The sequence below is a fragment of the Manis pentadactyla genome, chromosome 8 (genome assembly GCF_030020395.1).
Source record: "Manis pentadactyla isolate mManPen7 chromosome 8, mManPen7.hap1, whole genome shotgun sequence".
In the NCBI taxonomy this organism is placed as follows: domain Eukaryota; kingdom Metazoa; phylum Chordata; class Mammalia; order Pholidota; family Manidae; genus Manis; species Manis pentadactyla.
This window is the reverse complement of record NC_080026.1, coordinates 121,642,990-121,660,524: the sequence shown is the minus strand read 5'-3', so window position 1 is coordinate 121,660,524 and position 17,535 is coordinate 121,642,990. Positions and strand designations below refer to the sequence as shown.

General features: G+C 47.1%; 1 protein-coding gene across 1 annotated transcript in view; it reads right to left on the bottom strand.

Moving 5' to 3' along the window:
* Positions 1–1,877: 1,877 nt before the first annotated feature.
* Positions 1,878–17,535, bottom strand: part of LOC118919067 (uncharacterized) — a 31,246-nt gene continuing 15,588 nt past the window's right edge. The window contains exons 3-4 of the mRNA XM_057505390.1: positions 10,699–10,751; positions 1,878–3,630 (exon numbers count right to left, since the gene is read on the bottom strand). Coding sequence (XP_057361373.1) covers positions 3,428–3,630; positions 10,699–10,751 — 256 coding nt within the window. The 3' untranslated portion in view covers positions 1,878–3,427. The remainder of the gene's footprint in view (positions 3,631–10,698; positions 10,752–17,535) is intronic.

The following is a 17,535-nucleotide window of genomic DNA, read 5'->3' as shown; positions in this document are numbered from 1 at the left end:
TTGTTTTGCTTTAGAAACCAGAGACTCATACAATTTTCTGAGCAGAAAAAGGCCAATGGAAGTCATTTAGGAAGAACGGAATGGTCTGCATGGGTCAAGCCTGGAGCAAGAAGGCCAGGCATGCTTGGAGCTATAAATCTTGTCCTGTTTCATAAGCAAGACATGGTGGCATGACCTGGTGACAGGGCTTATGCCACCTGACACGCAGACCCTGAGCCCATCCCATGCCCTCCTCTACTCACATCTCTGTCCTTGCCCAACACTGAAACCTCAGGAAGCTCTGAGCCTCTTTGAATGGTTGCCATTGCTTCCTGGGACACTAGGACCCTGGGGCTCTGGGGTAACCAGGTCCTAGGTGCTCTGGTCCTAGGATGTAGGAACCTGGTATTTTTTATTAAGTGTCCAGACCATAAGTGTTCCTGAGCCAGTGACCTTTCCAGGATTTTCTTCTGTTCCACTGTGATGTGTTCCCCAGGGGAGGGTAAATACCTGATGGATTGATCAGCTCTGGGTCCCATTTGCTGGTTAATACGCTTCTCTGGTCAGGCTAGGGGTGCAGAGCAGGAGGGGGTGCCTGCCGTTCCCTGCCTGACCAGACCAGCGTATTCCAGTCAGCGGTGGCAAGAGCCGGAGGAGGGGAAAGAATGTGGAGAATCCTGAAGGGATTTTGGAGACACCCCTGTGTATGCAAAGAACCCCTCTCCCAACCCAGCTAGCTCAGCTCAGGCCATAATAAATGACCACAGACTGGGGAGCCTAAACAACACACATTTATTTCTCACAGTTCTGGAGGCTCAATGGTGCAGGTCAGGGTGCCAGTGGGGTTAGGTCCCGGTGAGGCTCCCTTCTGGGTCGCGGGCTGCTGACTTCTCACTGTATCCTTGAAAGGGCTAGAGGGGATGCCAACTCAACAGGCCAAGCAGGTTTACTGCTGAACCTGAGAGGGACCCCTCTGTGCCAGCAGAACAAAGGAAAGAGGGAGTCTACCAGGTCGAGAGGCTTCTGATGGCCAGGGTATTCGGCAGGCTTTTTGAGGGGAGGGGTCAGGGGACAGGTGGGCTTGTGTCCTGCTGACGTGTCCTCTGGAGGATGCTTGTAGCCTGGGTACGATGACACCCAGGTCTCTCTGAGATGGTGGGTGGGCTCATTCAAAAGGTGGTGCTCAGGCCCGGACTCCATCAATCCTCTGTGGAGGAAGGGGCTGCCGGAGCTCCCTGAAGCCTCTTTTATAAGGGCACTGATCCCATTCATGAGGGCTCCATCATCAGGACCTAATATTTCACAAAAGCCCCACCTCTTAAAACCATCGCATTGCGGGTTAGGACTTCAACCTGTGCATTTGGGAGGGCACAGCCACGCAATCTAGGGCACAGCCATGAGGCCCACTTGTGAGTCACAGGCCCAGTGGGTAGAAGTGAGAGGTCAGCTCATTTAGAGTCTTCACACAACACAGTAAAAGGCACTTCTCTAATCTTCCATTTTGGTAAATTCAACCTCATAATGCACACTCTACCTAGACAGTGACAGTGGTTGTCCAGAGATACAGGCGAGGCTGCCCCAGGTGACCTGCGCTTGGGGCTTTCCTGAGCTTCAGTGCAGGGAGTATGAGCTACATCCATTGACCCCGAGCTTGGGACCCAGGTGAGTCATCAGTGAGAGGGGGGCTTGAGATTCATCCCCTGACCAACCCCCTCAGAGTGCAGGGAGGGCGGCTGATCTGCAGGGCCACCAACAGGGCCTTCCGTCAGAGCAGGCTCAGCACCCAGGTCCCCCACACCCAGTGGAGCCCCTCCACTACCTCACCAGGCCTCCAAAAGGTGGTCTGTCCTTCTGGAAGGTGATTTCTACCCCTGGAGGTGGTTTTGGCTGGCTATAGCTTAGCACATCCCTCTTTTATTTAAAATAACAAGTTCCTGAATGGGTCAGAAAAATCAATGGATCTATTTAAACTTCAAACAAAACAATTCAGACAAAACCACGAACATTTAGAAAAATTTGTCCTGGGAAGATTGCCCTTCTTACACAACTAAATGTAAGTGCTGCCAAGGGCCAGAGTTGGGATGGAGAAAAGAGAAATGGAGGAAGATCTCACTAAATGGCCTTCATTTCAAAAGGGAGTCGAGTAAGGAGCTTAAACAGGCTGGTGAAGGAGAGGAGAGCTTGCCAGAGGGAGTGCAAAAGGGGCCTTGCTGGGGACAGGCATAAGGGCCCGTACCAGCTGGGAAACCCTCTTCCCCCTGCACACAGTGGGCACAGTGGTGAGGGAAAGAATGGTGGCATGAAGCCTCCCGCTCACTGAGGCGCCTTCGGGGAGTGCGGTTTATGCATGGGGGCCGCAATTAAAGAATGACGGACTCTGCATGGTGCCATCATATGCCCCACACTCTACTGCCTTACCCCTCGTTCATGCCGTCTTTCTCCTGAAATTCCCCTCCTTGCCATCTCAGCCTGATGACACCCTTTCACTTATTTACTCACTCACTCTTCAAAATGTAATGAGCGCTCAGATTGCTCCACTAGCTGGAGGTAGAGATATAAACAAGGCAAACAGAGTAACTTTCCCCCCCTGAGCTCAAGTTTGGGAGATGGTGGAGGTCAGGAGGTGGAGGACAGGGAGGAAGGCAGACAGCAATTAATAGTTAATTGCACTGGTAATTATTGCAAGACAGTCGAAGTAAATGCTATGAAGCAGATAGGCAGGGTGTTCTGAGCGTGTGATGGGATCCAGGCTAGTCTGAGGCAGGCAGGAAGGGCTTTCTCGAAGAAGTGACATTTGAGCTCTGACAGCTGAGTATGAATCAATTTGGAGGAGATGGAGGGCATGGGAGGAAGAGGGGCCAGAATGTGTGTGGACTCTGAGGGGGATAGCTTGTTTGAGAACATGAAAAGTAGACACGGAGAGTGGGGTCCAGGAGAGCCCAGTGAAGTGGTGGAGGCATGCAAAGGGGCACCCACTCAAGACCAAGAGTCATTCCCTGAGGCTGTTTACTTCAGAGAGAAAGGGAGAGAATTAAGGTGATGAAAGTGAAAGGTTAATAGACAACCCAGCAGCTGATGGTCAGAGTCAGATAAAGTGTAATGGAGCAGGCCAGTGAAAAGCAATAGGGAGTGGTGGGGACTGTAGAAAACTAAAGGAGTTCTTTTAAGGCATTTAAATTTAAAATATGTTAAAACCTGTTACTGGTCAAACAAAGCAAAATCTGAGGGTCAGTATGGTTTTGGGTACTTGACTGTAGAGGAACAAGTTGCCTGGAAACAAAGAGTGTGGAGGAGGGAGCCGAGAACTGCTTGGCCACAGAGCCAGAGAAGGAGCCAAGAGAGCCCCTCTTTCCTGTTTTCTCCCTGAGGCTGTCAGATTACCTGCTCTCTACCCTTGTCCTTTGTGGCCCCCTCTTACTTGCCTGATGGATCTCACCTGTCTCCAGAGTCACCCCACTCTCTCTAAAAGCAGAGTCAAGGGTGGGATGCTGACTTCTGACTTAGATGAGATGAGATGAGAGGAGGTGAGGTGAGCTGACTTGGCCAGAGGGCCCTGTGCAGCCGTGTTTAGCTCAGGGCGGCCGCTGGTCTCAGGCACTGCTGAGTTCCCCAGTGCTCCGCAAGACTGGCAAGCTCCTCGGACATGAAGATCTGAGGGTGGGGTAGAGTTGGGAGAATAATCAGAAGGTGCAGAAAGGAGTTGAAGCAGATGCATAAGCCAAGAAAATAAGATTAGAGAATTGACAAATTTACCAGTCATTTCAACATTCATTTCCTAGCCAATTTTGGGTCATTTGCATCCCATAACTGGCTCTCTCAAAACTGGAATGTCGGGGTGCTTACTTGAGGACCTCGTCTACTTTGCTTTTGTGACAGTAACAAAGCATGGCTGAGCTTATCTTAAATGCAATCACATTTGATTTTAAAAAATTATTGTTTTTTTCCTCTTTGCTGTGATTTAAATGACCTTACAGGTTTTAGGGGGTTTTCTGCACCTATAATCTCTTCTCTAATTTCCAGAGGGAATTTGCTCAGCCCTTTAATGTTTGCTTTTTCTGAAACTCTGATTAAGACCGAAATTCATTTTGCTAGATCTTTATAGGGAAAACCTCTTTACTTGACATAAATTTCTTCTCATAAAGGAAGAAACATTTTTAAAGGTTATTTCAATACGTAAACATTTCTCTTGCCACACACATACATCTAATTGCTTGTTTCTACCTCCTATAACAGAATGTGGAAATATTCCTTGAAGGGAACAGTGCTGAACCAGAATTTTGAAATGACAGGCTCATGAACAGCAAGTCCCCAAGTGCAGTGAAAAATTGTGACTTCTTGATGACCCAATGTCTGTTTCACTTAGTGCCAGAATAGCACTGGGTTTACGTTCATATATGTACTCTTCCTGTCAGTTCACAGGATTCCAGTGGAGCTGACTTTGCCTTGAGTCCCAGAAGGGGCATTACATCTGGGCTGTGACAACTGGGGAATCACATTCTCTGGCTGGTTGGGGGCCAGACACCTGACCAAAGGCTGGCCAATCAGGGTCAAGGGGACTCAACTCAGGACTTTGGATTCAGCTACTAGGGAAGATTCTTTCCCTTTCCTGCTGAGGGCACATGAGGCTTGGGCTGCTCTGGCCACCCTGTCCCCACAGGGAGAGACATCTGAGAATGTAGCCGACACATCAGAAGATGGAGCCAAGGTCGAGAGAGAAATTGAGTCCTAGGAGCATCATTTGAGCATTTGAATCGAGCGGTGCCTAAAGCCAGTCCTATCCTGTGGACTTCTACATGAGACCATAAGTTTCCAGCTTTTCCCAGAGTCAGTCTGAATTAGATGTTCTCAATGTTCTGGGTATCACCTATCAAAACATAAAGCAATGTGGCTGGTTTCAGGATACGGTTCCAGTAGAATCTGCCCCATTACTGCAGTCACACCTTATTATATAGTCAATGTTCCCACCTTCTTTAAGCACCTTGACCAGTGGGTTAGGCATTCCATTCCCACCTCACCTCCACGTGATGAGCGGCTCTCCCGAGGTGACGTGGCAGCGCACAGGAGAGCTCTGATTTCCTCGGAGGCCTGAGAAGACCCCCTCCCTTCCCACATCCTCTTTCTTTGAAAGAAAACAAAAGTTTTCATAACAACCCGAGGAAAGTCCATCTGGAGAAAGACAGCTGAACCAGAGAGGTTCTTATTCACTGTGGCCTCATGATAGACAAAAATCAGGAAAAATCCCCAGTGTCCTGCCACTGGAGCCCCACACAGTGGAGCAGCAGGAAGCCTCGAAGAGGGCAGAACTAAATGCCCAATTGTCGAGAGATACCAAGTGGAAAGGCAAACATTGTGTGTGAAGTAGTATGGTGGTGTTTGGGGTTTTAAAGAAGGAACTAACTGGGGGGTGGGAGGAGGTGCGCAGACTGGGAGTCCAGGGGGCCTACAGCTGGGAAGGAAAGAGGTTATTTTCTGGAGGAAAAGGTAGGTCCTCAAGGGCTCTGCGCATTCATTCAACATCTTAACATTCTCCTTGTGTGTCTTCTACCCAGTCATCTATCTGGGTTCTGTCTACAGAGGCCAGAGCCATGACTGCCTCGCTCTTTAATGCTCCTGAGGCACCTTATTTTGAACAATGGCATATGGCTTGAAATTCTATGTGAGAAAAGCCATTTCAGAATTACTAAGTTCAAGGGGAGGGAACAGAGTGAAGGATGTAAGAACCTAAGAATCTCATGGACCCCATGCCATCCCCAGGCTCCAGAGGAGGTGGCAGCAGGAATGCAGGTCCACAGCTGGGAACAGCAGCAGGTGCTGGGGAAACACTTGGAGAAGGGCAGGTACCGGCCTCTGAGGTGCAGGAGGGCCGTAGGGCTCAACCTGAACGAGCACCCGGAGTTCAAGAACTGTCAGGCCAAATGCTCCACACGGCACTGCCAGCAGCAACACAGCAGTGACCAGGGGAGGCCCACACTCCTCCCACCCAGGCCTTTCAGGGACCTTGTCTCACTGGTTGACGCCTGGGCATCCAGTAGGCGCAGGCTCTGCCAACAGGAGCAAGTCCAGCACTGGGACATCACTGAATGTTTAGGAGATCTGGCCCTGAGAGGCACTGCACCTGGGTGGACAGAGGGTGTAGTCGGTGATCTTCGTCGACGTCACTGTCCGAAGCAGTGGCCTGATGGTCTTCACTGCTGTCTGCTCTTCCAAAGCATGAACGGCACACCATCTATTTGTCCAGTCACTGCTAGTGGGCATTTGGCTAGTTTTCACTTTACAACCATCACAAACCATGCTGCCTTCATCATAGGGTTTGTTCCTAGGACCAGGACTGGGAGTGGTATTAACTGCTGCCTACGTGCCTGGCTTCTTCTGTTCCACTTTAGAGGATGCTGCCAGAGAGTGTTCCCAGGCTCCGACTGCTTTACTCTCCCACCAGCGAGCTCCTGCTGCTCAGCATCCTCAGCAATATTTGGGACGACAAGACTTCGTTTTTGTCGATCTGGTGGCTCTGTGGCTTTAATATTCATTTCCCTGGTGATAGTGAGGTTGAGCCCTCCCCACGTGTTCACCGGGCATTGGGATTTCTCGCGTAAAGTGTCTGGGTTTTTTTGCCCATTTTTACTTTTCGTTCGTTCTTATCACTTCCTTAACAAATAATGTGCTGTAAATACTGTTTCCCCATTCTGTGGCTTGTCTTTTCCTCTTTTATGGGTATTTTCAAGAATAGAATTTCTTGGTTTTGATGTTGTCTGTTATGTTATTTCTCAAACTATCTGTGGGTGATGAACCAGTATTTTTTTCCCTCCCATTTCCATCAGTAGCAGATTAGCATGTTCTAAAATAAGATTATTAACACATTTTAAACTTTAAAACAAAAACAACAAAAAATACTAAGACAGTTGTCAAAGAAATCTTGCTGAGTCCTTCTTGGTGACTTTGACTTTTGAAGCTCTATTAGGTTTTCTTCAGGTGAAGCACCTCTTTGAGCCAGACACATGTAGACACTTGACAGATGCTTTAGAATCTAAAATGCAGACAGTAAAGATATTGCACTGGCCTGGAATGCCAAAAATGGAGCATGAGAGAAAAGAAAGTTGAGCTTCCAGACGTGAAAAAGAGGAACGCTGGAAAACTAGTGTAATGACAAAATGTCCTCAAGCAGAGAAGTCTGAAAACAACCAGATTAGGGATGGAATACACTCTTCCCTAGCACATTTCTTGCCATATGAACGATCTACCAGCTTCAAAAACAGGGAACATGGTGATATTACTCATTTACATGCCATTCCCCAGAATGCTCCATGGGCTTATCATTTTGAGGAAGAAGTCTGCTAGTGTCAGAGTTTGCAAATGAAAGTGAATTAATTTTAGATACAGCAAGATCATCTATACCACTTGTTCATGAGATTCTTCAATAAAGTTTTGGTTTTGTATCCCCCAGTGTCTATCCGTTTGCCCAGATGGTATCTGGAATATTTTCAAAGATTTCAAGCTTTGTGGGAGTAACCTCAGGTTACCCCATTTCAGACAGGTGTCCTCTGAAAGCCATTGTACCTATTAACTCTTTGTCAAGCTCATTTCTAAATGGATCACTCTTCTGGGCCAACTTTTCCATAATTACAGATACTGACAGAGACAGAGAGACAGAGGCAGAAAGAGAGAGCTGCACCATGCCAGTTGTGTCTTCATGTGTTCAGAATTACCTGCTCATTTTCCTTGATCTCCTTTCTACCAGACTCTGATCTGCAGATAGATGGCATCAAATTATAACTGGAAGTGGTGAATCTTTCCTGACTCACTTCAGTTTTCTACACTGTCCCACTGTCAGTTTGCTGGGCAATAAAGGCAAAGAAATAGGAGTATCTCATAGTCCTCCAGCATCATGAATGTTCAGATTGTGCATAAATGTTTGAGTGAGTGTTGACTGTGTAGGTGTTGTGTGTGTGTGTGTGTGTGTAGTATAGGTATGTGCACGTGTACTGAATGTGTGGGTGCATTGCTCATGTGTATGTGTTGAGTATGTACGTTGAGGCTGTGTATTTGTTGAGTGTATACTGAGCTTGTGTGTTGTGTTTCTATGTTGTATATGCTGAGTATGGTGTGTGTGTGGGATGAGTGTGTATTTTAAATATCTGGATGTTGACTGTGTGTATGTGTGTGTGTGCCTACAGGTGTGCCCCTGGTAGGGATGAGTGTGGCAGGGACACCAAGAGAATAAAAACACACCCACTTTAGATCACATGTGTTGCCTCAAGGACCCAAAGAGCTGCTTCCAGAATCTTGTTTCTTTTGTGAGCTTTGCAGCTTGGCACAGAGCAGCGTGTGGTTTTTCGGGAGGGGATTATTCTGAGTCACCTGGGAAAGCGGAGGGGACACCGGGGTTGCCTCTGTCCCCAGCCTGCACTACGTCTCATGGGTGGGATCTTCCTAGTCAGCTCTTTCTTCAGTGGGACTCACAGCTCACTTTTGCTCCCTTTCAAGTGAATAAATAAACCTTAATTTATCCAGAGAGAATCACTGAATGGGACACAGTTCACCAAAAAAGGATGTGACAGGTCATGGGGGCCAGGGGATGACTACAAACTGACCATCAAGAAATCAACTCTCAGGCTCTCTTGTCCAGTTACCTATGTAACAGGTGTAATCTAAACGCTCAACTAAGCAGAAGGCTCTTCAAGGCCTGGGATTTTCTCTACATTTCCCTCCCCAGCCCTCTTCCCACCTTTCTCGCACTTGGCACCATTAAACTCTTAATAATAACAGTGACAGGAGCTAATACTGGCACCTGCTCTGTGCCAGGCCCAGAGCCAAGGCTCCCCTCTAGCTGACGAGGGGCCATGTGATTTGGCCTTGCAGACTCTGCCTTCTCAGGTCAGACCCATCGCTCCTGCGCTGTAGCCACACCAGCCCTTTCCCTGTTTCCTGAGCCCCCTAGGCTTGCCGGCATCTCAGGACCTTTGCAGGTGCAGTCCCTCGGCCGGGAAGGCTTGCTCTCCAACTCTCAGCACGGTCAGCTCCATCAAATGCACTGAAAGGCTACCGAAGCCCAGCGAAGGGCGGAGCAGCAATTGCTCGACTGAGGCAATGCAGACATCCTTGGCCATCTTCACAGCACGGCCTCAGCGGCTTAGGTGTGGCGGAAGCCCCACTGCAGAACAGAGCAGACAACAAAGAGTGAATAAGCAGAGATGGTAATTATGAAAATTTTGCCGTGAAGGGCAGCTGAAAAAAAAGGCGATGGCAGGAGAGACATGTGGGCTCAAAGAGAGGCTTTTGTTTGCTGATTTCCTTTAAAGGCAAGAGATAACAGAGTGTGTCTCTATATGGATGGAAATGACACGGGCCTCTGGCACAGGGCCCAGATGCAGGGGGGGAGAGGGGGTAATTTCTGGGAAGAGATGTTTTGGAGAGGAGCAACGTCTCCTGAAAGCAGTGTCTGATAAGGAAACTGCAGATTGCCAGGCAGTATTGATTTTGCTCAGTAAGTCTAATGCTGACAAGAACCTATGAGTAGATACTGTTATTCTTCTGACTTTATCGATGAGGAATCTAAGGGCCAGAGATGTAAAGGAACTTGCCCAAGATCACACTGCAGGCAAGTGGCGGAGTTGAGGTTTGAAGGAGATTCTGAGTCCTGGTTAGTTACAGGATCCAGGTGCAAGATTATAAAGGGTGAAAAGTCAGCTCAAGTCTGAAAAAAGCCTGCGTGTATCAGGGATCCACCTAAAACTCAAGGCTAACGATTCAGGTGCTAAAGAAATGAAACAGCTCCAGTGGTTTATAAATAGGAAAGTTTCCTAGATTTTGCTATGTTGCTAAAAAATGCTTTTGTTGGCTGGGCTCTGTATCTCAACGGGGAGGTAGACTCTTAGGCGTGTGCACTGAGCCATGTTTCTGTTTGTGTGCTTTTCTGTATGTGTGTTACATTTCATAACAAAAAGTTTAGAAATAAACCTGAACTGCCTTGCTGAAGATAGATGCTGTATGACAATATCCCCTAAAAATGTGGTTCAGCGAAGTAGTTCCCAAACCTGACTAGTTATTGGAGCCACATGGGAGAGCTTCTAAAATGAAGATTCCTGCCCAAGACCAGGGACTCAGAATTCCCTGGCCCAGGGCCCAGGGCCCGGGCTCGTGTCTCCAGAAAGCTCAGAGAACTCTAGTGCTCAGCCAAATTTGGGACCTGCAGGCCTCAAGCACACAAATTCAGTTAAAATCAGTGTTTTCTGCAGTGTTGTTTCCTATGGCCTTTGGAGATGCTCAAAGTATGCCTCACACCAGAGAGAAGGCTGGTGGATTCAACAATGTCCTATGTTTTCCTTTTCTGCCCTGCACCCTGAATTTGACTCTAACCTTTAACTTCCTTCTGATCTTTCCATGGCTCCATACTTTCCATTGCTTCCATTTCTGAGGGAAATAATAAATGCAAACACAATGTGTTATAAGAAAAATTCTTTAGCTCAAACACCGAATGATCCAAAAATTGATTGCATCTCTTCCTTCTCTTTAGCATTCCTCTGTCTTGACAGCTCCCAGAGAAAGACCCCAAGCCACACTGAGAAGAAGTTTTAGTGGGGTTGGAGCCACAGGCAGAGGAACTTACCCCCATGCGGGAACTGATCAGCCTCTTGGCTGAAATGAATGTGGCACTGGTTAGGTGGTACACCTGCTGAGAAGGCCACAGCAGTGTGTGGTCAGGAAAAGAGGCGTCCTCCATACTCATCTTTAATCTAGAGCCAGCTGAGAAGAGACCGTAGGGACCGTGGCCACTCCTGGAAGGGAAGGACAGAAGAGCTCAGATGGGGGTTGATGACTTAGACGATAAGAGCAGAGCTGGCAAGAACCAGCCTGTGTTCACAACCAGACTCACAGTGGCCCTGAAGAGGCCAGCTCTGAACGCATCACTCCCCCTCATTCTCTGACCTAGAAATAACACGATCCAAAGACAATCCCAGTTGCTGCCCTTCCCCAAAGCGAAAGAAGAAAGCAGCATGGATCTGGCAATTTGAATCTCAGGAATGCCTAAGAAACATGGTCACTGCCTTCAGAGCGAAGATGCTCGACTCAAACTTGCCTCATCCTCGGCAGCGTATTGTGTCCCCCCCACCGTGACACAGAGGAGTGAGGTAAGTAAGCTCTGCGCAATGAGAGAAAAATAGATCCCCAAATGCCTTCCATTACGCTAAGGGCCTGTGTCACCGGCTGTGGCGGCAGGGGGTGTGGTCACCATCCATCACAGGCAAACAGCCAGAACTTCTGACTCCCTCTGTCTTCAGGGCTATTTGTGGTTCTAAAAGCGCAACGAGCAGGGACTAAAAACTGGTAAGTACAGAGAAGTCTAAAAGCACTGCGGGGGATCTTGTGAGAACCCCCGGGATCAAGGGCCTTTGCGAGCAGGAGCCCCCAGGGCCACACAAAAAGAAAACAGATCTACTTTCTGCTGCCTGATTCTGTCGTGCAGAACCACTTCTTCCTCAGACTAAGAAAAGCTAATATTTACTGTGTGCCTGTTACATGTCAGGCACTGAGCAAAGCATTTTCCGTGGGTCATGTAAACTAATTCACATACGTGTGGTGCCTGAGGTGGGCACCAACAGTATCTCCTTTTACAGGTAAGGAAACTTAAGCTCAGGACATTTCACTACCTGGCCCACAGGGACCTGATTAAGGCAGGACACAGATGCAGGTACTCTTCAGAATATAGCTCTAAACAAACACAGCCATATTATATTATCTGCTTGGCCAGATACAGTTATTTGAACAGTGAACAAGAGAACTATAGGAAAAAACTTCTGTTGCTTCATTTATTTGTCTCATAGACTCTTCAGGTCTTATTCCAGAAATAGGAATCCTGGTCAATGATCCCAGATGTCCTAGAAGCATTTTTTTTGTCACCAAAGGCCCTCTAAGAGGAGGACATGGGGATGTGGTCATTGACAGAACTAGAGGTTTGCTAAAAACGCAGCAGCGGGTACAAATCACAGGTAATTATGTGAAACTTCTTTCTCCCTTACAAAAACTTAAAACAAAAATTAAAAGCCTCTGTCTTCCTCTATGCATTATATTTTAAATATATATTCAAATATTTAAAATATGTATTCAGTTCCAAGAAATTTCTACCCCTGGAATTGACCCCATCATTCCCTACCCAGCTGGAACCATGCTAGGAAGGAAAACAAATGTTTGTCTCAATGGCATTTTTTTATTCAGCTAATTGATTTTTAAAAAATAACAATAAAGGTTGAATAGCCAGCCATCTAATTACTAAAAGCTTTTTATTTGCGCTGTCATTAACTTCACAGCTGCCTTGCCCGTGAGAAGGGGGGTACAACACAGACTCAGCTGCAACTGTCAGTGTTAGAAAGGAGGAGCATGAGAAAGGCCTGACTCCCCTCTGCAAGGTCAGCAAGGGCTTCAGGCTGATTTCAGCAGCACAAATCCCAACCTCAAATTGAGGAAACTACATGTGGAATCATGTCGAACGGAAGCGATGCTGGAGAGCATCTAGCTCAACCTTCTCCATTTACAGATGTGGGAATCTGAGGTTCAGAGAGTTTGAGTGGCTTGCCTAAGATCACACAGCCAGTCCCCTCCAGCACTGGAACTGAAGCCCAGGTCTCCTGATTCCTTAGCAATTAAAAAAAGCAAATGGAAGCACACATACAGAAAAGTGTGCATATCGTAAGTGTACAGCTTGAATAAATTATGCTTCAGTGAACACATCCATGCAGCCACCCACCCAGATCACCCACACCATCTCTAGCACCTCAGAAGCCCCCAGATGCTCTCCTTCCATTCACTACGAACTTCCCCTCTCTCCATAACCTTGACTTCTCATATGGTAGACTGCCTTGGTTTAGCCCATGTTCTCTCAATAAAGAGATGTTTTATGTAAAGTTTAGCTATTCAGACCTAAAAAATAAATCTTCTCATTTTTTTTAGGAGGTATTTCATGGTGTATTAAGAAAGCATATCCCCAAAAGAAACCCCATACCCATTAAGGAGTATGGGGTCTCCCTCTGGGAGGGATGAGAATGTGTGGGAACTAGACAGAGGGGATGGATGCACAACCTTATTATGTATGAAATGCTACTGAATTGTTTGCTTTAAAATGGATTATTTCACATTATATGAATCTTACATCAAAGCAACCTCATCACTTAAGATATGTGCTTTTCATTGCATATAAATTTAAACTAAAAATAGCTATAAAAGTAGTTAACTAAAAAAGACAGCATGCCCTCATCAGCACGTTCCACACGTCTAGCCCTACAGTAGCTGGCCGGCAAGCCTTATATTGCCACCTGGGTGCCTTCCCCTGGCGCTCTCCTCATTGCACTGCCCCATGGCTTTCATCATTATCCCTCCACTGAAAGACCCTTTATCAGGGTCATTTTGCCAAAGCCAACAGTCAGTTCCCTGTCCTCATCCTACTCAACTTCTGGGCAGCATTCCACCTGGACGACGGCTCTTATTCCTGAAGCACTTGTCTTGGCTTGTGTGATGTCATGTTCATCTGGTTTTCTTCTTACCTCACTGGCCATTCCTCATTCTCCTTTTCTCCTTCTTACCCTCTGAATGGTGCAGAGCCCCGGGCTCTGTTTTTGATCATCTCTCTTCTCTACCTTAGCTGAGTGACCAATCCACCCATATGTCTATGACTTGCAAGTGAGTATCTCCTGCCTAAACTTCTCCCCCAAACTCCTGTTGGGCTAACCAACTGCCCACTTGACATGCTTACTTGGATGTCTCAGAAAGAGAGAGAAATATGGATTATTTTCTACTTCAGGTCTGCTCCCCAACTCAGTTTTCTTGTTTTCTGTAAATCACACCATCGCTCACCTAACTCTTGGGCTAAAACTTAGTCATAGTGCTTGAATCCTCCTACACCTGGCTTCTGACTCATTAGCATATCCTACTGGCTCTGCCTCCAGACTGTAGCCTAAATCCAACCTCCTCTCTCCATTTCTCTCTCTGCCGCTCCAACCCTGGTCCAGAGTCCCTCCATCATCTCTTGCATGGACTATTGCGGTGTCTCCCAATAGGTCTTTCTTACTTCCCTCTTGTCTTCCCTTATTCCAGCCTTCACCTAACAATGTGAATAACATTTTTAAACAGTAAGTCAGACCTTGTTAACACTCCAGTGAGTGCCCATTGCATTCAGAACAAAACCCAAACTGTTACAAGCTCAATGGGTCTGCCCCAGCTTACCTGTCCAGTCTCATCTCTCTCCACTTGTCCCCTCCCTCAGGACATGCCAGCCACACTCACCTTCTTTCTGACCACTGAACAGGCCAGTCTTACTCCTGTCTATGGGCCTTTCCATTTGCTCTTCTTTCTGCTGGGAGCATTATTCCCCGATCTCTGAACAGCTGCCTCTTCTTATCATTAGCACCTCAGCTCAAATGTTACCTCCTCCCCCTGGCTCCCCTCACTAAAAGCTTTTCCCGCTCAGGATCCTGTTTATCTTCTCCATAATTCTTATCTATACCTAAGCTTTTTAAATGTATTTATTGTTGACTTGTTTAATGGCTATGTCCTCCTACTAAAAGGTGAGTTGCTTGAGGGCAAGGATTCTCCTTATTCATGGCTACATCCCTACGGCTTAGAACAGTATTTGGTAATAGAAAGTACTATGTAATTATAATTACTGTCTAGATCTCACCAATTCATCTGAGAAGATGGAAAAGCAAACATATTTATCACAATGTGATCTCCATTATTTATCAGTGCATGCAGGACACCAAGCTGCAAGTATCAGGTCCAATTCAGGCTGTCTTAAGCAACAGTAATAGAGAAGACTGGAGTAGGCCTGTTTTCAGGCACAGCTGGTACCAGAGACTTAAATTTTACCACCAAAATTATTGCCTTGCAATCTCTCCCTCTCTCTCTCTCAGCTCTGCTTTCCTCTATATTGTCCACTTGCTAGCAAACCCTCTCCATGCAGTGGCTTCTGCCAGCTCGGTGCTCACATTCTACATTGTACAGCTCAGCAACCCAAGCAGAGAGTTGCCTCCTCCCTGTAGCTGAAACAAAAATCTCAGAATTGACTTTCATTAGACCAACTTGGATCACTTACCCATCCTTGAACCAATCACTGTGTCTAGAGGGAAGGAATATGTTAATTGTCAAGTCAAGTGTTTGCCCACTCGTGGGTGGGGGGTGTAGTTGGGAGTTGGCATCCCCTGAGTGAATGGTTTGGGGGCGGGGGAAGTGTGGTCCCCCAAGGGAAACTGCAGTGCTATCACCAGGGGAAGTGCAAGTTGTGGTGGGGGAAAGATGTCCACCATTACTATCTTTTTGTTTCAGGGAACTGAAATTTTTGCCAGTTCTCGAAGAGCCTGTAATTTTAGAGCTGAGGATGAAGAACTATCTGATTGCCGCCATCTTACAGGGCAGCCTGATGGGCTCATTCACACAGCACTGACCATGTATCTTACCTCGGGAGGCCTCTGTGACACCCCTTTCGCTGAAAGAACTGCTTTGTCAGTCTGTCTATCCGCCAGCCTGAGTTTTATTACTAAGGCCTGACCTCAGCACCTTAGTGTCAATGTCCTCAGCCCTTGTTTCTCTGGTGGCCGGCCTCACAGTCCTTGAGCCCTGCCCCAGGAAGCCCTTGTTTTCCTAGGTCTAGGACCGTTTACAGTTGCCATGCATCATCGTAAATCTTCCTGGTTTTTCCCTTCAACTCATTTTGCAGAACTGCTCCTTCCTTCCCAGCCCCTCTGAATTTGCTTTCTGACCCACCTGCCTGGATCACAAGGCCTGTTGCTCCCCAAAGCCTGTCTTCCTATCAGTCATTTCCCCCACCTGGTGATTCCTTCTTCATCCTCAGAGGCGGGTGTCCTCACCCTCATGTGTGTTCATTTCCCCAGTAACGAGACCCTCCCAATCACAGGCACAAGGAATACATGTACGGCAGCCTTAAATGAGAGTCTATCCTACACTGAAATAGCTAAAAGGAAGGCCAGTCCCCAGTTTCAGCGGGTGTTGGACAATCTTTAGGGGGAAGACATTCTCCCTTTGCTTTGACTCAGAGGAAAGACCTGCGGATGAGTTAATAACCACCTCTTGCGATGACCTTTCACCTACTCACAGACTGACACTCAGTGGTCATCGGTTTTCCGTTCTCCAAATTCCATTCACTTCTTAAAATCAAGTTTTCCTAACTCTTTCAGGTCGCTACTCCCCATTTGGTCCTCTGCAATCACCTGTCTTATGCTCTGGGGCTGAGATTCGGTAATAAGAGCCCTGTAGTTTTTCCTGAGTCATAAACTTGGGGACAAAGCAGGCACGCTCCCACTTGTCATTTCCTTTTTCTTTAACTGAAGAAAGTCACTCGGGTAGTCAGGTGAATTCCTAAGCAGTGATTGTTTAGTTCAGGGTTCCCATTGTAACCACTTACGTTGGTTGAACCCTCAACTTGCACAAGTAGAAACATAGAACTTACTTCTCTAGAGAAGCTGCAAACCTGACCCACAAATTCAGTTTTATTCCCACCAGAATTTAAAATTCATGATGACAGGAACTCATCTCCCATGCTCAGCATATGGAGGTAATGTGAATTCATTCATTCATTCAACATATGCTTATTGAGCATTTACCAAAGAGAATGTGCCGGGTGATACTTGGGTTCAAAGGGGAAAAAGAAGTGTATCTGGGAGGAATTTTAGCCACAAGAACAGAACTGTTTTGGGTACTTTTTTAGGCCACATGAGTGGAAGTCCAAATTTAGATAATCTCAAGTTTGCTGGGTCTACCATCGAGGATCCAGGTTTTTTCACAGCTTCATCCTAAAACCTGTTGCCTGAAGGGAAGGGGGGGGAAGGGAGAGAGAGAAGGATCAGGGGATGGCTGCCAGGAGCAACTAGAGTAACAGGAGGAGAAAGTGAAGCTTCCTACAAGAGGAAGATGCTTCCCAGAAGTCTCCAGCATTCCTGCTTCTCAAAAGCCAGAACTGGGTCACACACCCGTTCCGGAATCCTGTTTGCAGCCTCAGGCCACTCAGTCCTCATGTCACACTGAGGATGGGGTGAACTTTCCCTGGTGCAAGGGGACTGTGTTGAGGAGGCACAGCCCTCTGAACACGGGGAGGTTCTGTTAGGAAGGGAGTAGGAGCTGGGGGCAGGGGCAGGGCTGGGGGCATTGCTACAAGCCCCAAGGAGGTGCCATGGTTCAATTTATGATTTTTGCACTTTATGATGCTGTGAGAGCATTATGTATTCATTAGAAACTGTACTTCCAATTTCGATTTAGATCTTTTCCTGCACAGGTGATACATGGTAAGATCTTTTGTGAATCTGGGCGGCAGAAGCTGCAGCTCCTGGTCAGCCACGTGATCACTGCAGTAAACAACAGACACTCTGGCAACCCAGCTGTGCTCACATGGCCATACTGTTTTCCACTTTCAGTACACTATTCAATAAATTACAGGAGATATTCAACAATTTAGTATAAAATAGATGGTGTTAGATGATTTTGTCCAACTTCAGGCTAATGTAACTGTCCTGAGCATGGTTAAGGTAGACTAGGCTAAGCTCTGATGTTTAGCAGGTG